The sequence below is a fragment of the Nestor notabilis genome, unplaced genomic scaffold (genome assembly GCF_000696875.1).
Source record: "Nestor notabilis isolate BGI_N333 unplaced genomic scaffold, ASM69687v1 scaffold24848, whole genome shotgun sequence".
NCBI lineage: Eukaryota > Metazoa > Chordata > Aves > Psittaciformes > Psittacidae > Nestor > Nestor notabilis.
The window spans coordinates 9459-32245 of NW_009941003.1; the positions used below are offsets into that span (position 1 = coordinate 9459).

The following is a 22787-nucleotide window of genomic DNA, read 5'->3' on the forward strand; positions in this document are numbered from 1 at the left end:
CCCTCCTGGCATGGCAGAGGGATGTTCTGAAGCAGCTTTGCACTCCAACTGTGCAACAGAGCCTGAAGACCGAACAGTAGTTTGAAGTGTTCATAAAATGACCAAGATTATTTTTATGTAGTTACAGCAACTAGTGTTATTTTATGATGCAAGAAATGTATTTGTTCTCCTGCAGGCTGATGAGCACCTACAGTAAAGAAAGGCCTATTTGGGTAATTTAAACCTTGTGTGAATGGCAAATCATGCTATGATCATTATTACTATGTTTGTGGTGTATTCAAATAAAGCTGACATGATTTCACTGTGAACTGGCTAACACTGGATAGTTCAAAATACTCTATCATTCTGCACAGCATATGCTACTGAATGACCCTGAGCCCTGCAGCAGATTCGCCATTCTTGCTATTTCTAAGGCTCGTCAATACCACAGCAATCAACATTTCTAAGGAACAAATAGACAGACAAGTCTAACAAGCATTGGGCTGTGTGTGAAGGATCAGTACGCCCGCTACTCAGAGCAGATAGATCTGGCCAACGAAGGGTCAAAGTTTCCCAAGCACAAATTGGTAGAAAGGTCAGATAAAGCAGCAGGAGCTGGAGCAGAAGAGCATAATGATCACAAAGTTGAGAGCATAGATGATGCCAAGGATAGTTTTAATAAAAATTTGATTCTGTGTACTCCATTGACACTGAAATAAGATCTGTAAGAAAAATGTGTCATGCTCACCGAGAACGGCTGAGTTTTCTTCTATGTTTTTCACAGTACTTGTGGTGACTTAGATTGTTACAATTGCTGAGAGCATTCAGATAATTGAAGAGTCCCAATAATCAAAATTCAGATTTAATTGCAAGGTATGGCTGAGCTGAGATCTGACAGAAATATAAGCCCCACTGATAATGCAGTAGGGTTATTCATGTGGCACTTGGCAATGTAAACTGCTGATGGGAAGCAGCAGTATTTGAGTTACTTGGATATCAATTGCTGAAGCTTTCTACCTTCATTTTTAATGAATGGATCATTCCAGCTAATAGCCTGCCTGCCCCTCTTGCTATTAAGAATTTGTTGTATTTTACTGTTTATGCTGCAGCATTAAATCAGAATGATGAGTGATTAGGATACAGTAAGCATCATCCTGAAGTTTACTGCTTTTGGGTGGAGAGGCATTCGAATGACTTGGCACTGGTTTGGCCTTCTGCCATGAAAGCCTCTATTTCTTCAACAGTACGTGGGACACACGTTAGCAGCTCCATTCCACTGGCTGTCACTGCGATGTCATCCTCAATCCGGACCTGTTACAGAGAACACGCAGTTACCAAGGTGTTCCAGCTGGGGACGAGAAGCAGATCAGGCACCAGTGAGAGCACAAGGCAAGTTTCGGGCTGTGGTGCTGATGCAACAATAGACAGCACAACACTGGAATTGTCCATCACCACCAGCACCCCTGGCACAGGACGTCCAGTCCCCCTCGCGCCGCCAGCCCACGCCATCCTCCTGGGATCACACACGCTCCACGGTGCCCCCCAGCAGAGCAGCCGCACCAGAGGTGATGCCCTTGCAGGTGACTCAGGTGGTGCCTCTGCTGTGTTGCGTGCACCAGGGACAGGCTGAGTGAGATGCTGCACCAGGGAGCTCACGGTGCCTAATTACACAGGGCAAATAAATCCAACCCTCTGACATCACGAGCAGCAAAAGGAACATTCTCCCTAAATTTGCCTCTAACTAGTGCATGGCTTGCTAGGGACAGGCTCAACAGCAGCACCTCCTGATGCCAAAGTGCCAGTTCTCGAAGTCCTGCTGCTGAGCTGCAGTTAGGTGCTCTTTGCACTTGAACATCACATTCTGTTTTCTCTAAACACAATAAACTTTCAAAGGAGGACCTGCAACATGAAATAGCTTGCAGTTGATATTCGAAACATTGAATTCTGAGCTGATAGAAAAGTCCTAAGCATGTCAGACATTCTTTTTAAAATAAATCACTACATTTGAAATCATGCAAGGAAAAAGCAGATCCTCTCAGTTTTCCAGCTCTTGTTCTGTTAGAATGAAAAGTATGCTCCATTTCTGTTTCTCTCTAATCTCTTCTTACCAGTAAATATGCCTACACAGTCATTTCCCGTTATCTTATCAGAAAAATGTTAGTAAGTCGCTAAGCTGCAATAAAAGCAATTTTAGTAAGGTGTAAATCCAAGAGAACACAAACTCTGGGTACTCCCACCTTACAGTTGCTTTAATTGTTTCTGACCTCTTGACATTTTCAACTAAAAATAAAGCTGGTTAACATTTGTACTTCTGATTGCAAAATAATCCATTTGTTCAAACAAAATGAGTCATCCAGACCTTATTAATCTGTTTAATGATGTCTTTGCCAGACTGTTTCTTTTACTTGGTATCAAGTTAAGGGTATTATAAAGCAGAATTAAATAAACAAACTCCACTGAGTTCGCACATTTGATTTGGACAGCTGTGAATTTGAAAGCTGTGAGGCTCTTTACACTTGGTGTGCCTGAAAGGCTGGTGCCTTGCTGCAGACGAGGAAATCAGCAACACGTTGAACGACTCTATGCACTTGAACAGATTTTATCAGGGTGGGTTTTTTGAGTCATTGCTTCAAATTTGGCCAGCTGAGCAAAACACAACCCAAGGATTCAGCAAGATGGTCACACTGCATCTAAAGTGAACCATGTCCTCTGCCTCACAGCAGCCCCCAGCATCTGACCTGCCAGGTCTTGAGCCTAGGCACAGCCTGCCAAAAACCTGCTGGTACCAGGCGAGCCTGCAAAAGTGCCAGAATCCAGGGGACAAGTCTGGTAACATGGTAAAAGCCAAAGCATTATGTTGGGAAGCACACCAGTGTAAATGGAGCTGGGCACAGTGTTGATGCGGAAAGTAAAATGTGAGTGCAAACACAAGTCTGAGAGCAGAGAGGCCAGCCAGACCTAGAGCTGACTGCCTACCGAGAGCCTCTTCACAAGAATTGGCTTCATAAACCTCACCTGCTTCAGCTCTAACTCTGCAGTGTATCTGCTACAGAATAGTATCACCCACAATTCATCTGCTTACCCGGTAAGATTAGCAAAAGAAGAAAAAAAATGTTGGTGTTTCCCAGGTCAGTGTTTCATGCCTTCACCAATACCTCAGCACTCTTTGAAAAGACTTGAAAGCAGAGCAGATGAAAGCCAGGCTAAAGGGGAGGGAGAAGAACAAGTGGGACAAGGTGTCTGTCACTGCTGCATGCTACTCAAACCACAAGAGAAAATCAATATGGAAAAGGAGGTGAAAAATGGAGCTAGAATGATGAAAGAAGGCAGAGGGATGAAGATACAGTGAGGCAAGACAGGATTGACAAATAAAGGATGAAGAGACATAGGGCTGGCTTAAGAGTCCAGGAAGAGAGATCCTGGTAGAGGTAAGAAGCAAGACACCCTAATGAGGAGAGTGCATGGGTGCTTGAGCCACCTAAGCCAGGGAACTGAGAGTTACCAAATGGGAGAGGATGGGGAAACCTATCAGACTGTAATGCCACACACAGCAAACCATTGTATAGGAGAAACACTTCTAGTAGGTTGTATAATCATAGAATCATAGAATAGTTAGGGTTGGAAAGGACCTTAAGATCTAGTTCCAACTGCCTGCCATGGGCAGAGACACCTCACATTAGACCATGTTGCCCAAGGCTCTGTCCAGCCTGGCCTTGAACGTTGCCAGGGTTGGAGCATTTACAACTTCCTTGGGCAACCCTGATTCCAGTGCCTCACCACCCTCACTGTAAAGAACTTCTTCATTATATCTAATCTAAACTTCCCCTGTTTAAGTTTGAACCCATTACCCCTTGTCCTATCACTACACTCCCTGATTAAGAGTCCCTCTCTGGCACCCTTGTAGGCCCCCTTCAGGTTTCCTCACAGCCGTTTCCAAATCAATGTACAGCTGTGGATTGCTGTGAAAAGGGGGAAAGCCAGCACCGATGCATCAGCCTGCTCACCATCAGCAACTGCAAACGGTCTCTGGGACCCCAATAGCCCCACCACTCCTATGGGGCCTCACTCATCATTCCTAGGAAAGCTGCAGCTCCTTCTCCAGGATCTAACCATTTCTCTGCCTGGAGAGAAATGGTTAACCATTTCTCTCACCTGAAATGGGTGCGTACTGTTGCAGAGAAGACAGACTTATCTCTCTCAGTCCACATTTTTCCTGTGCCTAAAATCAATACAAGTGCAAGAAGAACACAGGTTCTCAAGGGGCAGGAAATTTTTGCATTTGCTCTTTTCCTTCACACCCTCCATATTTAACCCTGAGCTTAAACTCAGCAGCAGCAAGAAGCAGCTTCAGAGGACCTGCAAAACCTTCCCTACAGGAGAGCCTGGCATTTGGTCTTGTCTTCTGTCCAAATGGACAAAAGATGCTAGATCTGCCTGGCAAGGCTCACTGGCTTGGGACTGCTTTTCCCAGTGGGGGACAGTGGTTATGAAACAGAGCTGTCCCTGTTTGCACGCTCTTTATTCAACAGTGCTGCTTGTTTCAGGGCTCCAGAGTAGTTTGGAATCGGACGCGGCTTAAAGGAACAGCAAACCAAGGTGTGAGGCTTGCTGCACCAGCAGCCTTCAGAGCGCTTTGCATATACCCCAAGGGAGGCTCTGCTTTTTCGGTGTAAAATGGCATGCTTCAAAAAGTGCTCCCACAAAGGTGAAGTGGCCAGGACTGACAGGACTGTCTCTAAAATGCCTTTTTTTATCAAGGGTAATGGCATGATCTGTCTAGATAGACCTGACTGTGCAAATGCCTAATGCCAGGAACAGACCATCATGTGGCCCAACTCAATGGACCCAACTCTGTCCTAAAGCAGGGCTGTGCAGTCATAGCCAAGGACAGCACAGGAGTTAAAAGCCAGGGCTGCTGTCAGCTATATATACAACCTCGCACTTTGTCCTGACTTACTAATACAGTCATGCTCCCCAGAGCCTCCTGTGTTATCTTCCAAGGGAAGGGGGTTGTAGCACTCATTCATTTCTTTTGGATGATGATATATATATATAAAAGGCTTTTGAGAATCAAGAAACAATTTTGGCCAATTAAATAGTCCAGATTTGCAGATGACAGATCCCAGATGTGATTAAAAAAAACCATTGGTGGCATGTCTCCTTTTTTATTAATCTATTGAGCATTTGTTTGATTATGGCTGTGGAAAGCACAAATACTACTGCTGCAAGATCTCAGACCAGGAGACTCGCCTGGGAAATGATGACAGGACATGGGCCACACATGCTATGCCACAAAGTAAATTAGTACACGTGCTTCTTTCATCTGAGGGGTCCACGTGTCTGTTTTTGAAGCTGGAATCCTACAGGGGCAGATGCATGTAGCCAAGAGGACTTAATTCAGCTCAGCCACTAAGTCACCAATAATTTTTAATAGAGCAAACTTAGCATAAACAGAGCTTGACTTTGGTATTTCAGGGGCACAGTTAGCAAACAGAGCTGCCCTTATGTCAAGTGCAGGGATAGGCGGGTACTTTGCAGGGTTGGGGAAGGCACTGCTACCACATTAAGCAAAGCGGCAACAGCAAGATGTTTTCTATAGAGGCTAATAGGCTCTGTGGTACACCATGACTCTTTGTCATCCCATGCTCCCAGTCTTCCTCTTCTTATTCACAAGGAAGTCCACATGTCATGCACATTTTATTTTAAAGGTTCACATATAAACATTTTATAAAAGAGGATCAAGATTACTAGGGTGAGGGCATGCATTTTATTAGGTCAACTGATACGTCTGGAAAAAGAAGCTTCAGGCACATAGTCCCTTCATCCAGGCTCAAAAAGAAGCAATAAACTATAAGCTAAATACAGGTTAGAAACAACTGCTCTTACTTTAACCTTATTATGTTAATTAGAAAACTGAAGAGAAAAGGGTTAAAGAAAGTTTATAAGCAACTAGTAGCTGGTTTTGGGTTGCCTGCAACTATCACTTCTCTTATGAGAACTTTTAAGAAAGCTATATATTTCATTATGACAACTGCATTTCTATGAAAACTTCTCCAAAAAATGCTGTGTAGCACTATTACGGCTGCATAATATGAAATGTTAAAAAAGATAAGCATAATGTTTATTGTGTAGTAAACTAATTCCACAACACACATTCACAATAAACCCAGAAGGAGAGCTCAGACTCCTGAAAAATGAAAATCAGGACAGACACAACTGCATGCTCTGTGAACCAAAGGTAGAAGCAATTAAATACCCTGCTTTTTATTTGGTTTAACATTTGTTCCTGAGTAAGTGAAGTACTATTGTTTTGAAAAATACCGTAATATTAGCGGATCTTCAGGGTCCTGCGCTTTGCAAATCTATTTAACTTGTAAATAAGAAAAAAATCTGCAAATAATGTATTTTAACATTTAGCTATTTTCTCTAAGTTACGTAGAATTTTCACATATTAAGTCTAGTGCCAGTTCTACAAATCCTAGGGAAAAATAAAGCCTGAACAGAGACTGAATATTTAAGGCCAAAAAGAGATTGAATGGTTTTACTTGCTCTTTGAGAAAACATCCCATGAAATTAGTAATCAGCTTATGAAGAATGGAAATGTCAAACCCTATAGGGCAGCATTTGGAGTCGGTCTTTCCCCTTCCCCGAGGAATCAAGCTGCTTTTCCTGAGTAGTACGTATAACTGTCTACACATACCTCTATTTGCACATCTATGTTTATTTATGAGAGCAGCGCGGGCAGAGTCCAGGCAGAGCAGAGGTGCCCTGAGACAGGCGCTGCGCCAGCGTCCGATGGCAGCCCTTGCCCCACAGAATTTCTGACCTCAGTAAATTGGACCTTAGTTTTGCAGATAGAGAACTGAAGTGCATGTGACTGTGACTTCCCAAAATTGACCAAGGAAACTTGTGCAGGACTGAACAAAATGGCTGTCAAGTAAATTGCTCAGGGCTTTAGACAGGGCAGCCTGTGCTCTCAGCAGCAGATCCTCTAGCAAAACCTCTTCCCTCCCTCCTAAGGGATCTCTATTTGGCTCTTGTTTGGTAAAAGCCCAAATTGCAAGGTCCCTGAGCAGCAGGTACAGGTGTCTGTCTGTGTCACAGGGATAGGGGAAGGCCAGGCTGCTGACAGACGTGTTCTGAGTGTGCACAGGAGCTGTGCCGGCGCTGCCAGCACGTGCCTTGCGTGCCAGCGGCAATGCAGGGCAGATGAAGGAAAACCTTGTCTTGTCTCATGTTTTCTTGCTCTTGCAGTTTTTACTATCTCTTTATGGCTAATACCAGGCAGCATGACTTACAATAAATGGCCACAGTCTTGCCCTTTTTGGCATGGCAAAAAAGCTTCTCTTCTCAATGCAGAGACTTGACACAGTCAAGAAAATTATCCAAAACTCCAAAAAGACATGAATTTGAGGTGAATTCATTAAAATCCACAAATCCCCTGTGTGGACAGTCTTGCTCAGAATTACAGTAGTTTAACTTCGGTTAATGTAGTTCATTTTTGAAGTGAATTAAACTAAACCAAATTAAGAACATTTTCATTAGTGCTGAGCTCTGCTGAGGGAAATGGACTACTTATTTATTTTTGCAGAATGCATTTTTCTTTTAAACTTCAAGGAAGACTGGACTGGCTGCAGTGAGCTCTTTAGCTACAATTGTCACCCATACTAACCCCATGTAGTATTAATATTTGTCAGTGAAAACACTGAGCTTCACACATGAGCTTTTTGGATCATGTAGAAAGTTTCCTGACATGCTTTTGAGAAAAATACTCATTCTGCATAAACTAGAACGAACCAGCATGTAGATAACTAAGCATGCTACACAGCACAAATTGCATCTTTTATTTATGCAGAATCAAGTCAGAATTGTAAAGATGGAAAAAATAATTTTGATTGCATTATAATTCAGCTTTTGTGTAGAATTCAGAAATATGCAGATATACTTCAGCCTCAGATTTTATTTCCATTCTTTTCCTGGACAAAAAAAAGTGACAACATCTGGCTCAGGGTATGTGTGTATTATTATTTTTTTGTCTCTAAATAAAACGTATTGTTCACAGGGGGATCAGAGATTTAGAATTTTGCTCAATCGTTTTTGGGCAGCTCCCCCTTTTAGCAAAGTTTGTTGGCTAGCGCTCCTTACAAGTCATCATTACAGGAAGCTAAGCAAAAAAACAGGGAAGAAAGTTAGACTTTGCTTGAAATCTCTGGAACAAAAGTGCCTGATCCAGCAAGTTATTACCGAGGTAGAGATCCTATGCTGTCACTCCTGTTCCACGCAAACACATGTGCATGCCTGAAGCTGCAGAAGTGGAGTGGGCTATCATAGCAAGTCATGGAAAAATGTGGGTTTGCTGAGCATTTCCAGAGAAAGCTCACCAGGATCCAGCTGAACTGCCCAAAAACTCCCACAGAGTGTTTACAAGGAAAGCAAAGATAACTTGTTTTTGTCGTGGTGTCAAGCTACACAAGTGCATCACAGCGCTCCTTTAAGTATGATTCAGTGTGTGGTGCCATATATGACATGCTCACAGTCAGAAAATGCAGTTAGCTGCCTTTCATGCACCAGTCTTTCAGCTGGCCGACTGCAAGTCTTGATAAAGAAGCAACATTGAGACAGATAATGTCCCAAACCTCAGCAGTGAATTACGTACGAGGCTGGTAAAGTCCCATGTCTCTTGATAAGGCTGCGCACACACCGGATGGGAAGGCTCCACAGGCAGCTGCCCAGGAGCCCGGCTGGCTCACACCACTGGTGATGGCACTCACAACTTTTCTGTTGGACTTGGTGGTTCAAAGCCAGCTCAGACCAAAAGCATTACAGTAATTACCCTCTCATGGCTGGTGTACAGTTATAAATTAGTCAATGGCAGCAGCAGACAATTACTAATGAATGATTTTTCATACCAGAGAATCACCGCCGTTGCCAGTGATTGTTAGCTTTGTTGAGACTTGGCAGAAAAGCCATGAGGAGGACGGGCACTGCAGCTGCCTGCTCTATCTTCTCTGTGCATGAATGTGGAAGCTCAGAGAACAATGTGGCACCCTTCAAATGCTCACCCCGCTAAAATGAAAACCCACTGGAAGCCACTGTAACTGCTAAACACTCTGCGAGGGCAGTGGCTTTGAATGGGACATGTGCCTTGGAGAGCATGGAGAAACAAGGCCCCGGTACTTGCACAGCGGCTGCCGGTGTGGGAATGATCGCCCAGATCACAGCTACCTCCCAAGGCAGCCAACCTTCACGCTGCTAACTGAGCCCACAATGCTACACCTGGAGCACGAGTGCTCATGCAGACCATCAACCATTCCTCTGGAAAACAGGGAAGGCTTTACATGCATAAGGTTCTGGCATTAACCCAGTAAGAGCAATTACTGCCATTTTTCTCAACTGCCTCTTTGACTTAAACAGCATCAGGGTCTTCTGCCCTCGGAGGGAGCACCTGACTGCACTGCTGTTAAGGAAGCTAACTCTGGACCTCAGATCTCAGTCTCATATTTCATAACATACACATATTTCACACATTAGACAAAACACCTACCTGGCAAGTCAGTGTATAGTGCTGACAGAGGGTATTTTGAGCAATGGAAAAATATGGGTCTATCCCATATTTTTTATTAATTAGATATCACAAGTACAAAACCGTATTTAAAAATAACACTCCTCCTCCCATAGTTTGTCTGTACGGTCAAATGGCCCAAGGTGCTTCTTCAGGAACAGCCCTATGTGCAAGACATTACAAGTTCCAAAAGGTTTCTTCTCCACCAGTACACAGTAAGGACAAACAAACAGAAAACCAATTACAGAAAAACATCCGGTTAACAATTACTCACCCCACCAAATCCTCTAAAACGCTGCAGGACATCGTTGTTGATGAAACAGGACTGCGCGGGATCAAGGAGGGCTTGGTCCAAGAGCTGGTCAATGAAGTAGATGCCCGGCTCAATGGTCAGCACCATGCCCTGCTCCAGGCTGCGGGCAGTGCGCAGGCTCCTGAGCCCCGGCAGGTCAATGCGCTCCACTCCCTGTGGAACAAACAGTGGTTCCAACAGACAGAAGGGCAATCTGTGGCTGACCTTTTATCAAAGCCCTCCTATGCTGACTGCTCCATGAGACTCCCAAAATACAAAAAGTAGTAGGAAGTAGGGGACTGAAACTGTTCTGTGCAATTGCCTCTCATCGGTCCCTCATTCAGCTTTCACACAGAGCAACAATCAGCCTTCAACTCAACACCCAAACTATTTTCTGCACCACAGAAATCCTGGCTTTGGATATGCTTGGTACTGTTATTCTCTACCTTGGAAGAAGTACTTCACCACAGAAAAAAGAGAATTACTTGCACTATTTCTTTCTATACCCTCCCTTGCAAAGTACAATACTCTAAGCAACGTGCAAATCTTGAAATGTCCCCCCCACGTCATGGCTGGAATAGCTGAACTATGCAGCAGAGAACAGTTTCTCCAAGGATATGCAAATGCTTATTCTCACATTTATGATCTTGATTCAGGAGCAATGAGTCTGCACATGACCTCATAAAAGTAGCCCATTTAAAACTAAACTTTTGTCAGATTCAGACTTTCAGGCAACATGGTGCTGACTGATATTATTAAAAACTAAGTCAAAACAAGTCCTGACTAGCAAAACATTCTCTTCTTCCCAAATGCTGGTAAAGTAAAATGATATATGAGGACGTGCTTAGTCAAGGAATTAGGAACACTGCAAAGACTAGTTCAGGATACTAATTTTCTTCCCCCAAATGTGCCAGGTATTGCAACATCGGAATAAATATATCTCAATCCCATTAGCTTTTTGAAAATTCTTTGCAACTGTAGCAAAATTTCATCAACAAAATATCATGATGACCAGTAAACAGCTTACAGGCCCACTAGCTTGCAAACATGCACACACACTTTGCTCATGACAACTTTTCCACTTCAGCCAGTAAGTCAGAGGTTAACAGGTCTGCAAGACCAAGGCATTATTCATCTGGTCTCCACGTAGCTTCCCCAAATCTTGCTTCTGGCCAAAGACACGGTAATTTTCCTTGCCAGCTGAAGCTTTCAGCATCCCTTGCAGTGTGACTGGTATCATGAGAATGAAACATTCCCTTCTCCAGGACAAGGCGCACTGCCCAGCACTACCCTGGCTGCTGGGGCAGCATGTCCTGACACAGGTGTGTGCCCAGGTTCCTGCCACAGCAATGCAGGGGGCAGAGGGAGGCAGAAGCATGCCCACCAGATTAGCCACATTTTCGTCTTACTGGATCATTCCCTCTTCAAAGCAGATACAGGCCCAGAGTACTGTTTGCTCTTGAGCTCCACTTTCAGTTCAGAGAAAGCCTATTTCACAAAAATCCTGCTTGCAACAGCCACTCAACAGTGTTTGTTTTATTCTCACTGGTCACCCTAGCAATACTGGGGTTGCTTTTCTTTTTTTTCTTTGCAGAGCTTACTCTGTTCCAATGCACAGCATCTTACAGTAGCCAAGATTTTTGGAGCTGGGACATCTGCAGGTAGTTTTGCCCATTTTTCAGAGATGCAGAGCATTTGCAGTTCTCAGTGCCCTCACAACCCAGCAAGTGTATCCTGACCATTTTCACTGTGCATTTTATTTCATATGTTTAATTTCACAGAGCATTATATAAACTCTAAAATAAGAAAGCACAATTTTGTTCTACTGAGGCTAGGAAATAAGAATGCTCTGATATTAAGCAAGGCACTTTGCATTTATATTCTTATCAAAACCCAAAGAGAATCAATATATTTCTAAACTTGAAACAATAACTGCACTGAAATGGAGATATTTTTCTTTCTGCTGGTGCCCCATGGGGTTTGGCATCTCACACATTCATTGTAATGCGTAAAGGAAATGAGGGCATCCAATCTTGTGGATTAATCTCTCCATGAGCTGTAAACAATTAGATTAGTGTCTGGACCTTTTGGTGTCCTGCCAACTATCTATCGGCTGCTTTACAACAAACAACCCATATTTGGCTTTTAAGTACACTTCTCTTCAATTCTACTTGTAAATGCCTTTTCTGAGGCACTCAATCCAAGACAGATGCTAGAAAGATGAATGCACAGTGAGGAAAACAATGGCAAACATCCTCTGAAGGCAGCCCTGGCATGGCATCTGCATTTTTTGGCCTTTTCTTGAATAAATGGTGTTTTAACACCAGGTGTGATGATTAAGCCCCGATGCCCACTTCATCTACCTCTGTACGATGTTAAAGCAATGATAGGCATTTTGTCTGGACAGCTTGCAGTCTGATTCTGCTTTTAGTACTTCCTCCAAAGAAATCAATAGAAGTTCACAGCACAGGAGCAAGACCTGGGGATTCATGTTTGGAAACCTCCTTCAGCAGTGCAGGCTACCCGGGACATCAGCATTGCAGGGAGGGCCCCTGAGTCACCTGAATTCTACTGCTCACCCAAAAGTAAAACTAACTTCTCTAGAAGAAATTTACAAACTGTTTGATATTCCGCCTGTTCCACCTCAGCTCTCAGTTCTGCTGGCTCTTGGTTTCATCTCCAGGTATTTGGCTTTTGCACGCACTGAAGTCACTGTGTAAATGGAAGCAGCTACATCTCTTCCCCACAAGCATCTCTAACAGGCCTTTGGTGAAATGGTAATATTGCTCAGCTTTTCAAAGACAGCAAGCAGGACACCCATGGGTGGGCTTCCAGTGAGGAAGACCTACGGTCCCTTTTAACAGAGGCTAGCAAGATGTTCACCAAGAGATGTGTGAAAGGGATGGGGAGATAGGTTCTGGGCATTGCATGTACATGGCCATGCACACCCTGAGTGGAGGACAGCCCCAGTCCAACTTACTGCAAGGCTGCAAGACAACATGAGCTGGGACAGGGAATGAGCAGAGCAGTAAAGGGAGAAGGTGACCAAGCTGGGGAGATGAAAAAATTCTTTCTTTTGAGAGCAGCACTGGATTAAAATGAACATCAGACAATGGCTTCAGTACCCCAAGTGACATCTGATCTCTGGGCACTCATGACCATCTCAGTAGCCACCATGGCCATCAGGTCCATGGGCTGACAGTTATCAGCTCTTAGTCCACTTTGGTTGTTTAGGAAAACTAGGACAAACTTCAGGATTTTATGAATGATTAAAGCACCACAACCCCCAGACAGAAGATGACAGGTCTGAATCAAGGACACTGACATTTTCTATCAAGTCAAACCTGGCAAAAGCCTGATGGGGAAACCTTGTACTTTCATCCGTCAGTATGAATCTTCTGCCATTAAGGGATTTTCTTCATTGTAAGGAGGAAGATTTCCCACATATTGCACCTAAACAATGAAAGCCTTGTTTTCAACAAAAACCATGAGGTTGCTCTGTAGGCAGATGAAATGAAGAGTAAAAAGGTGAATGCTGGTGCACCAGCTGTGTGGATATTTGTTTCTTTTACTGTCATATCCTGGAGGCTGAGCCACAGAGCAGAGCACACCCTGTGGCACTCGGTGCTGTTCAACTGTAAAGCATAAGACAGGCATTTGCCCCCCAAAAGTGTACAGAATAAACTAGAAAATATTAACTCCTAGGTGTCTAAAAAGAGATTCCCAGTGATACTCTCGAAATCTACTTTTCAAAGAACTATTTTCCTGTATATTGCAACAACAGACTCTATTTGAAATTGTTTTCTAAGACTGATTTTATTTGGAGGTTCTGCTCACATTTTAAAATGGAGACACTCCCCCAACAGTAAGCACAGATGCATGACACTGTCATTTGCGACTGTACTCCTGCCAAGAACATCAGATTCCAATTAATGGTTCATGTAAGGTAACAAAAAACAGCATGTCTAGGCAATAAGGACTGTCAAGGGAACAAGAGAATTATTATGTAAACTGATTTCATTACTATGTAAGCAAAATAAAAGTTCAGATTAAGTGTGCAGTAATATAAAATATAGATCTATTTTTGGAATAAGCAGGGAATTAGGAAATATGCAAATCTGGACAGAAAAGTGGCTGTGGAAGACCAGAATTTGCAATATCCCCAGAATACCTTGGTGTAAGGATGAATTACTGTCTACTCCTAAGTAGCTCAATGGTTAATAAGGTATATGTTGCTTTTTTCATGGAAGAACTGCAATGTGTATCATGCTGGATCTTGTCCCACAGACATCGGCTACCAGGCAAAGTTATCAGAAGCAGAAACAGCTCCAGGTCCACTCAGGTGAGCCTGATCTTAGGTCTGTCTTTGGATCAGGACAGAAGAAGACCACAGGTGATGTCTCTGTGCAGGCTAGTTATCACCCACAGGGCCACGACACTAGCTAGGGATGCACAAGCACAGAGGTACAGGGACATCCTCCTCATGAAACCAGGGGCTGCAACGGTCAGTAGGCATCATCCAGAAGCTTCCTGAAGCCAGCAATGGCAGCAAAACATGGCCACAGCAGAGAACACCAACGCTACTCTTAACTGCAAATACTGAACCACAGTAAAAACTCACACACAAACTAGTTTCTGGTACTTTTTTTCCAGCTAAATCATCACATAACTTTTTTGAGCCTGTCAGACTGTCTCAGTTGGACTACATCCAATACAGTGGAGCCCTAACCATTTTACCAAGTTAAGTGCAATCAAGTATTTAAATTAGTCAGAATACTAACATTATATTTAGATTATATGAAATGAACACCAAAGTGAAATCTCAGCTCTTTCACTTTTCCCTATTCTCCCACTGTGTATACCCAACTTCTAATTAGCTCATTTATTGTAAAAAGGATGGAGCCCTATGCAACTAATAAAGTAAGTCTTGAATTCCATTTCATTTGTCTCCTGGTCCCTTCTCTCTAAGCCCTTGCTTCTCTTTCTGAGTGTTACTAATGAAGATTAGTTTATTCAATCTATCCTGCTTTTTTCCCCAGCAGCCTGAGCTGCCTATAGTCAGTCACCTGAAGGAACTGCTGTCAGTCCTGACTTTGAAATCAGCAGCAGGTTACAGGAGAACATGCCCCAAGCATCACATACCACTTGTGGCATTTGCAAGTCAAAGCTTCCACTTCTGCAAGAGAATCTAATTACTAGCTGGAGCTTTTGGGACACAGCTCAAAGTTAATATTGGGGGAATGGAGGGCACAAGATGTTTCTATTTTATTTGAAAAAATTTTGTCTTTTCTTTGGTATTAACTGTGGAATTAGGTGTGAGCTACCTTGTACGTTTCCTGTTATTGCAGGGAATGAGGAAAACCCACCTGGCACTTACTGAGGGCACTGCTGCCTGTTGAGTCAGATAGAACTGAATTTCAGTGCATCGCTACAGTGTGATTCTGAGCATAACTTCCCATGTAATTTTTGCTTCCTGATCCTCAGATGTCACCAAGCTCCACTGCTATCATAATGGAAATAACAGAACGTACGGGTTCTGTAATATTTTTCTTAAAACCTAAGCATGAGGAAAGAAAAAAGCTAAATGGCAAATAGTAAATAGTAAAAATGACGCAGTTGACAACTACAACATAAACCTGGAAGATGATGAAACTATTTCAATAAAGGATTCATAAGAAATCAGATAAAGAATTACAAATGCTACCAGCAACACTATTTTAAAATTAGACCAATGACAAGCACCATTTAAAATCTACTGGACAAGTTTTCTATTGACATGCAGAAGGCGTACATAGGTAATGGTCTTAAATGAAAATGCTTTTCCTTTTTTTATCTTTAGATACTAATACTAGTGGAAATTGCATAGTAAAACCCCTAAAGTATACCTATAATACCTTTTTATACCTCATTTTTCATGAAATTGAAAGCAGAACTGTACTCTCCTGTTTTTTCTCTCCTATTGTGCCTAGAATGATCTGTTCAAAAACACAAGAGCTCTGTTAGTCCCTCTTAAAATTTCAGAAAGATTTGGACAATAAATATTCAGATAAAAACTCTCTTAGCACACGGAGTCTTTTGCAACAAACTTCAACAAGTAAAAGAACCATAAGCAAGTATCTCCCCCACTAAAAATTAGCCAGAACTAATGAAATCCAAACCAAGCAACAAAAAACCCAAAGTCCACAAACACTTTCTTTCTCAGAGGAGGAGGGAAACCTTGTGGTACAACACGGCATGGTCTGTACCATGGCACTGCATTGACACAGCACCTCTGCTTAAGTCCTAGGTTTCCATAAATACCCAAACTCTAGCATCTGTCCTTACAGGGAAAAGCTGCTGGGAACTGATCGCACCTTTGCTGAGCACACGTAAGATTCCAAAGCAGGGTAAGAATATCTCCCTAACTCTGGGAGGGGTTTAAATCCCACAGAAGAATCTTAAGCTGCAGGAACCTCCTAGGTGGTGTTTGACTCAGTAGATATCAACAAGGAATACGGATTTCAGTGCTCCTCTGCATGGAAATCCTGTAGAATTTAAGGCCTTAACCAACCTTTTTCTTGCCCACCCTCTACCTGCTCAGTGGCCCACACAATATGGCTCTGCTATGCAAGAATTCAAAGAATCAAAATGAAAGTGATTCAAGGGGACCCCACGAAGCAGAAGCAACAGGTTTGGTTTTTTTACTCTTAATCTTTTCTCAAGGTGTACAATTGCCTACAAGAACAAAACCTAGAGCTAAAACTGGTGAAAGGCCCATTTACTCTTTGCTCATAGAAACACCTACCATACAGGTTGTTTCATGTTTGCAGGTCCTGAGTACGCTGAGCTAGAGCAAGGCTTTGCAAGGTTATGACCATGTGAAGCAATTTGCGTCACTGGCGCTCTATGTAACAGCTCTAGGCTTTTTGGTAAGTTCACCTCATCCTCTGCTTCTTGAAGGAAAAAAACATTAATGCAACATTTGCAATGCTAACCACAAAAAAATGAAATCTTCTGCTTCAGCATAAAGTAGGATACATAAGGAAAGTAACTTTTGCCAGGACAATAAAGAGAACAAGATTATTCCTGTATTCTCTAGTAAGTTGGGTGACCTAAATCCCCAGACAGTCATCTGGGATCTGGGAGCAAGCTTTCTGTTAAAGCCAGACGCAGCTTGTACACCTCTGTGAGCAGCAGAGATGTTCCCCAAGTGTGCTCAGTAATGGAGGGACATGGATAACTCCAGGATCAAAACAAACCTCTAACCTTAATTTGTTGATGCAGAATAGTGATGAAAGAATCAGCTTCTCATGAGAATAGAAAAATAAATTAAAACTTTAAACTAAGGTAAATCTTACAATTCCAAAAGACAAAACAAAATGAAACTCAATTCATAAGATGTTAAAATCACAGTACTTATTAACCTAACTTAAATTAACTGGCTTATTATTATAGAAAGTCATCAAATGTACTTAGTGTTCTTTAGAGCCTTACAGTCAATTAATATAACATGAAATTGAATCAACTCAAGCATCTAGAGACACAGAACCTCGATTTAAATGAAAACTTCAGCCCCATCTACCTCAGGGTCTGAAAATTTGGGATCACCTGCCACATTTTCTTCATTGCAACAGGCACAAACCCTCATTTATATCCCATATCAAATTTACCCAGAAACAAATGAAAGAGTGTGGGAAAACCATCTCCATCATTAAATGTTAGAGCTGAAGCTAAGCCCAGTGGGGTTTTCACCCTTTGAAGCTAGCTCTGTCTGACTAAGGGCCAGATTTTCTGAAGTGATTAGTACCACTGGGGCTGAATTTTCAGAACTGCTCAAGTTGTAGTTAGACCCTCAAAAGAAGCAGACAGATTTTCAAAGATGTGTTTGACACTTGGTTTCCCCACGAGAAATACCATGGAACACTGCAGGGGACCCAGTTCCCAAGGGAGCTCTTGACTGCTGAGTACTTCTGAAAATTAGGACATTTACTTACGTGCTTCAATGGGAAGCACTGGTGGTTGCACTCTTCTAAACATCTTGACCTAAAATAAGGTTGCTAAGATGGATTTACTGCTGGCCAAACCCAATTATTCTTTATCATGGCAAAAAAAAAAAAAGGAAGGGAAATGTTATATTTTCTAACATCCCAGAGTTTCCTTTGCATAAAATCTGCAAGCTTTTTACAATGTTTGTCAAAGAGGAAGAAAGTGCTTGTTCAATGTTGCATGTGAAAGCAGCTTACTGGAAAAGATGAAAACTTATTCTTGCCAATTTTGAAAAAAGAAATCTTTGGCTACTAATGAATAACTAAGCTAAGCTAACAATGTCTGGAAATAGTTTTTTTGGAACACAAAAACTTTGTGACGGGTAAAAATTAGGAAATTAAATCTTATTGTATTATTCCAAATGTAACTGTTTACACTTGAGGAAAAATAATGGAATAATATCCACTTGGAAAGTTTTTATTTTTAAAAAATCCTTTGTAATACTCCCAGAAATTCCCTCAGCCAAAAGCAATTAAGTTGCTTCTTAACCAGCTAGAAAAATAGAGCATGATACTACAGGCATGGACTCAGTGTACAATAAACACAAAAATGGCTTTATGGAATTGCTTGCGAAAATCTTGTTAGCTGCTAAATATTTAAAATGCACCAAAAATCCCTCCACATCATACGAGATGTCTTCAAAATGACTTTTCTCATGAAACAAGAAGGCATAGATAAAAAGCCTTCTCCCATTTAAGAGACATGTATCACACTCAGACAAGAAGTGCCCAGTTGCTCATATTCAGATTTACCTGGAGAAAACCATGTTCCCTAAAGCCTTACACTGCCATCCTGTCCCCACAGCTCTACAGGTCCCTCCTGTCGCAGGTATGGACTCCCATTAGAGCTTCAAGCCCAGAGAAGCCTAATGAAGCTCACCCCATCAATAGGCTTTTGATGTGGGTTTTCCACCATCAAGTGCTCTGGCACTCAGGTACCTCACCTTAGTCAAATGACCCAGTATAAAGAGCCTCATGCTTTGTGTCAAACAAAGTCATGGGTCTAATGGAGGTGGAATTAATGCTGCAGAGAGAGTTTAAAGGGACTGCTCTTCTGCAGAACCCCAGATACATTATTTTTCAAGTTAACCTGATCCTACACATCCATCTATGCGCATTTATATGCAAATACAGGACTTTAGCTATTTGTGAGCTCACACATATGCTTCCCCCATATTCAGGAAATCTGTTATTTAGGATTGGATTTTGAAAGTAAATCAGCCATGCAAACATTCTTAATGTAAGAATGCTGTTGCACGTCTACCCAAACAAATAATTTTAATACTTACAGGTGTAAAATTCTCTATATACATAGAGCTCTGGTATTTTTCCATGCATTAAGCATGAAACTGAAGAGTCGAATTCATTTGACAACACAACCCCTACATCTCTATAGGAATATATATCCCTATATTTTTAACAGGTTGCTCTTTCAAAACTGTGGATAGATTGGTCTTTCAGAAAAATGACCCTTAAATTATATAATATACCAGAAAATCAACAGCTATAAATTTGCTTATAAGTTAATAAAAATTAGATTCTGTAGCTCTTATGCCCCACTACTGAAACCTGCTCAGAGATGGAAGGTGTATAGGGTCCATTGCTCTATACTCCCCCAAAATCAGTTCCAGAATCTCCCTCGAAATTAAGGAACTTGCTCTAACCTTCAAAGCACACAGTATCTAAGTAAAACCCAAGCATTGTACTTTCACCTCTTCATAATTCTTCTCACTTGTTCCTAAAATTTAGTTATCTCTTTATCCTACAAAGTCTTGAATGCGTGTTCCAGTTTATATATGTCCTTCAAATTCAGAAAGGTTATTCACAACAATCTAAGCAAAGGTATGCAACACATTAGGGTCCTGGATTTTTAAGTCCATGAACTCTGCAAATAATCACATCCCTTGTGCTTTGCTAAATGTCTCTGTACACAGAGTCTCTGTGCACTTGGGAGAGACAGAGGGGCAAACATCCACCCTTTCTGTATTAGCTAGTGAAGAAACTCTAAATCAGAGTAAGGCTGCTTTTGATTTTTGTTTTGTTTTTATTACATGTAAGTTTATTAGCTGATGCTAATACATTGCCATCACAGTGCTGATCACAGTAACTATACTGTGAACATCACAAGTACCCTCAAATACTATATACTGTTTCTTTCCTGCCTGCAAAATTAACCCAGCAGTAGCAGCAGTTATGTAGCCTGTTCACCCAACATGAACAAGCTCCAAAACATGCTTAAACCTTACCTAAAAAGTAGCTTCTTTTTCAGGTTCTTGTAAAAGAACATCTTGCATAAGAGAAAAGACAAGTGATAAATTTTCCTACTGTATTATTAAAAACCCTTAAGCAGTTACCCTCAAATAACCAAAACATAACCCACAGAAAATCCTTCTGAAATCTTTCAGAAGCTGCTGTAAGCTTCCTTTCTTTATTCAAACCTTAAGTTCAATTCCCTTTAGAGATTTTTTTCAGCATCATTGCAAACATCTTCCCATTGACTTGGCTACAGAATTTTACCCATTCTGCTCTCAGACCACAGCCATGAACCATCATGTTAATTCAAGGAAAAAGATAATCATTGTGTTTTCGGCAGAAACTCAGAATGCAAGAGGTTATATACTTTCACATTTGCAAAGACTGGAAGACTTGATGTTTTTAATTTGTATTCTTATTCCAGGACAACACATCTACACTGGTGACATGTTGACACTGGAAATCAAATTTCAAGACAGAGATATGAGCCAGCTTGTTTCTATATCACAGAGCCAGTGGAATTTACTAGCCCAGGTGCAGCAGTGAGCTCCCACAGCTGCCTCACATCTGGAATGGAGCAAGTGAGTCTTCCCACTATAGGTCTTAGGTGGACTGAGATGCTCTCTGTGACACCACAGGTTATGCTTGAGTGATATATGTTACAGTGGAAACTCATGAAGGAACCACACAAGGTATGTAGGATTTGAACAGATTAAGAATGCCAGAAGGACAGCATCAGTTGACTTCTCCCCATAAGATGTTTATGTTTTAATGAACTAACAGATTCTCTTAAAGTAAACTGCATAAAATACCACCTCCAGAAAAAGACACACTTATATGCACATCTGCTCGACTTCTGAGAGGATGCCACCAGCTAATCATGCATAAACTAAGAGAAATGCTGATAGACTTGAGAGTGGTTAATCTGTAAGGCAGTTGAGAATGGACTAACACTAACCTCTGGGTAGCCTCCAACATCATGCACATCGATTCCAAGTAGATGTCCAAGTCCGTGTGGCATAAATATTGCACCCAGATGAACCTTCACCATGTCATCTACATTGCCTTTCAGAATGCCAATTTTAGTCAGCTCTTCCAGATGGACTCTGTCAGCCAGACGGTGCATATCAGGCCAGGCGACCCCTTAGAGAGCAGAAACAAGCAGCTCAGTTAACTATTGCTGAAAGTTTTTTAAGACTACTTCCAAAAAGCAGATGTAACACATGTACCCTTTGCTTATATAAAAAACAAAGGTGGAAAAAGCAACTATATTAGTACAAAAATACTTTAAACAAGACAAAATTATCTTACCATGCATGTGAAGCACAGAAAACTACAAACAAGAGAAACAGCTGCACCTTATAAGCCAGATCCACATGAAAAAATATTAAGACACTGTATCTAATCATGCCTATGCAGATGCAAATATATCAGTGAGTTTTCTAAATGACTGTCAACTGGAAAATGCAGTTATTTAAAATGCAGACCATAAAATATTACTATCCTATTATTTTCAATAATGATCATACCCATTTAGAACAGTTGAGATGGACAGTACTCTTCTATGTACATAGTAGATTTAAAACCCACATCTTTCTGGCAAACACACTCTCCAGAAATTAATGACTCCCTTGTGTTAATGGGCTGTGTAAAACACAAGTCCTCTAATATACGTACTAGAACAACATTACAAAATACTGTTGGTTGACTAGAGTCAGAGTGCCAGGATACATTAGATTTCTATTATTTTGGTATAGGATACAATTTTGTTTGACAAACTCCTGGGGGGAGGAAGAAAGCAGCTCTTTTGTTAGTAACACAGTACTGACTTAATTAGTTCACCATGGCTTTGAGTCATCATCAACAGAGAGGTTGCAGAGTCAAGACAACTAGGGCTAAGGTACAGTAGAAGAATATTTTCCTTGTTCAATTTTGGCATGATTAAACAAATAAAAAAAGAGCGATTTTTAAGGCCAAACCCCCATCAAGTTCCATTTGCTTTAATCCCATTAAAGATGCAGCTCTAGGGTCTTGTGAACATGTATGTCATATCATAATTACATTAGCACTTTTTGCTGAAAGTACTGAGGCTTCAAAGACTGAAATAAAATCATCCTGTGGGAGTGCTTAAATAAAATTCAGTTGTCTTATATGGCTCTGATACAGAGATCAGAATGAAAGTGAACAGCAAGGGACTGCTCCCTCTTGCACACCATCCACACAGAAAACGATGCACCTTGACGGTCCCATTAATGTTGTCTGGGAATCAGTTCAGCTTGTCAGTTAGTTAATAGGCAGCCTCCTTTTGCTCATCAGATTACTCAGAGATCAAACTTTTAGCCAGTTGCCTGCATGCAGCTGAAGAAGCACCTTCCTGGCCCAAGCAAGAGCACAAGACAGAGGTGTGTAGCACAGTATGCTGGACAAACTCTTGATTGCAATTTCCTCAGAAAAGCCAAGAGTGCCCATGTGAGTGGGCACCCACCCACAAAATGTATGCAGTCTTCTGTTCAAAATGTGCTATTCGTTTGTTTTCCCCTCCTTTAAAAAGGAATTTAGAGTCTTCCTTCAGTAAGAATACAACTATAACGAGTTGCTCTTTGACAACCATGTTCAACATAATTGTATTTTACAGGAATTTATCTTTTTATCTTTTTGAACATTGATTGTATTGCAG

The 22787-nt window shown here is 41.6% G+C and overlaps 1 protein-coding gene across 1 annotated transcript; it reads right to left on the reverse strand.

Moving 5' to 3' along the window:
• Window positions 1-898: 898 nt before the first annotated feature.
• On the reverse strand, window positions 899-22209 carry LOC104410496 (xaa-Pro dipeptidase-like; the record flags this gene model as incomplete). The annotated part of the gene is given in 4 exon segments (XM_010020669.1): window positions 899-1290; window positions 9816-10007; window positions 21069-21275; window positions 22178-22209. Coding segments are annotated over 4 exon segments (581 nt in total), but the record flags the coding sequence as incomplete, so codon positions are not given.
• Between the last annotated feature and the right edge of the window lie 578 nt (window positions 22210-22787).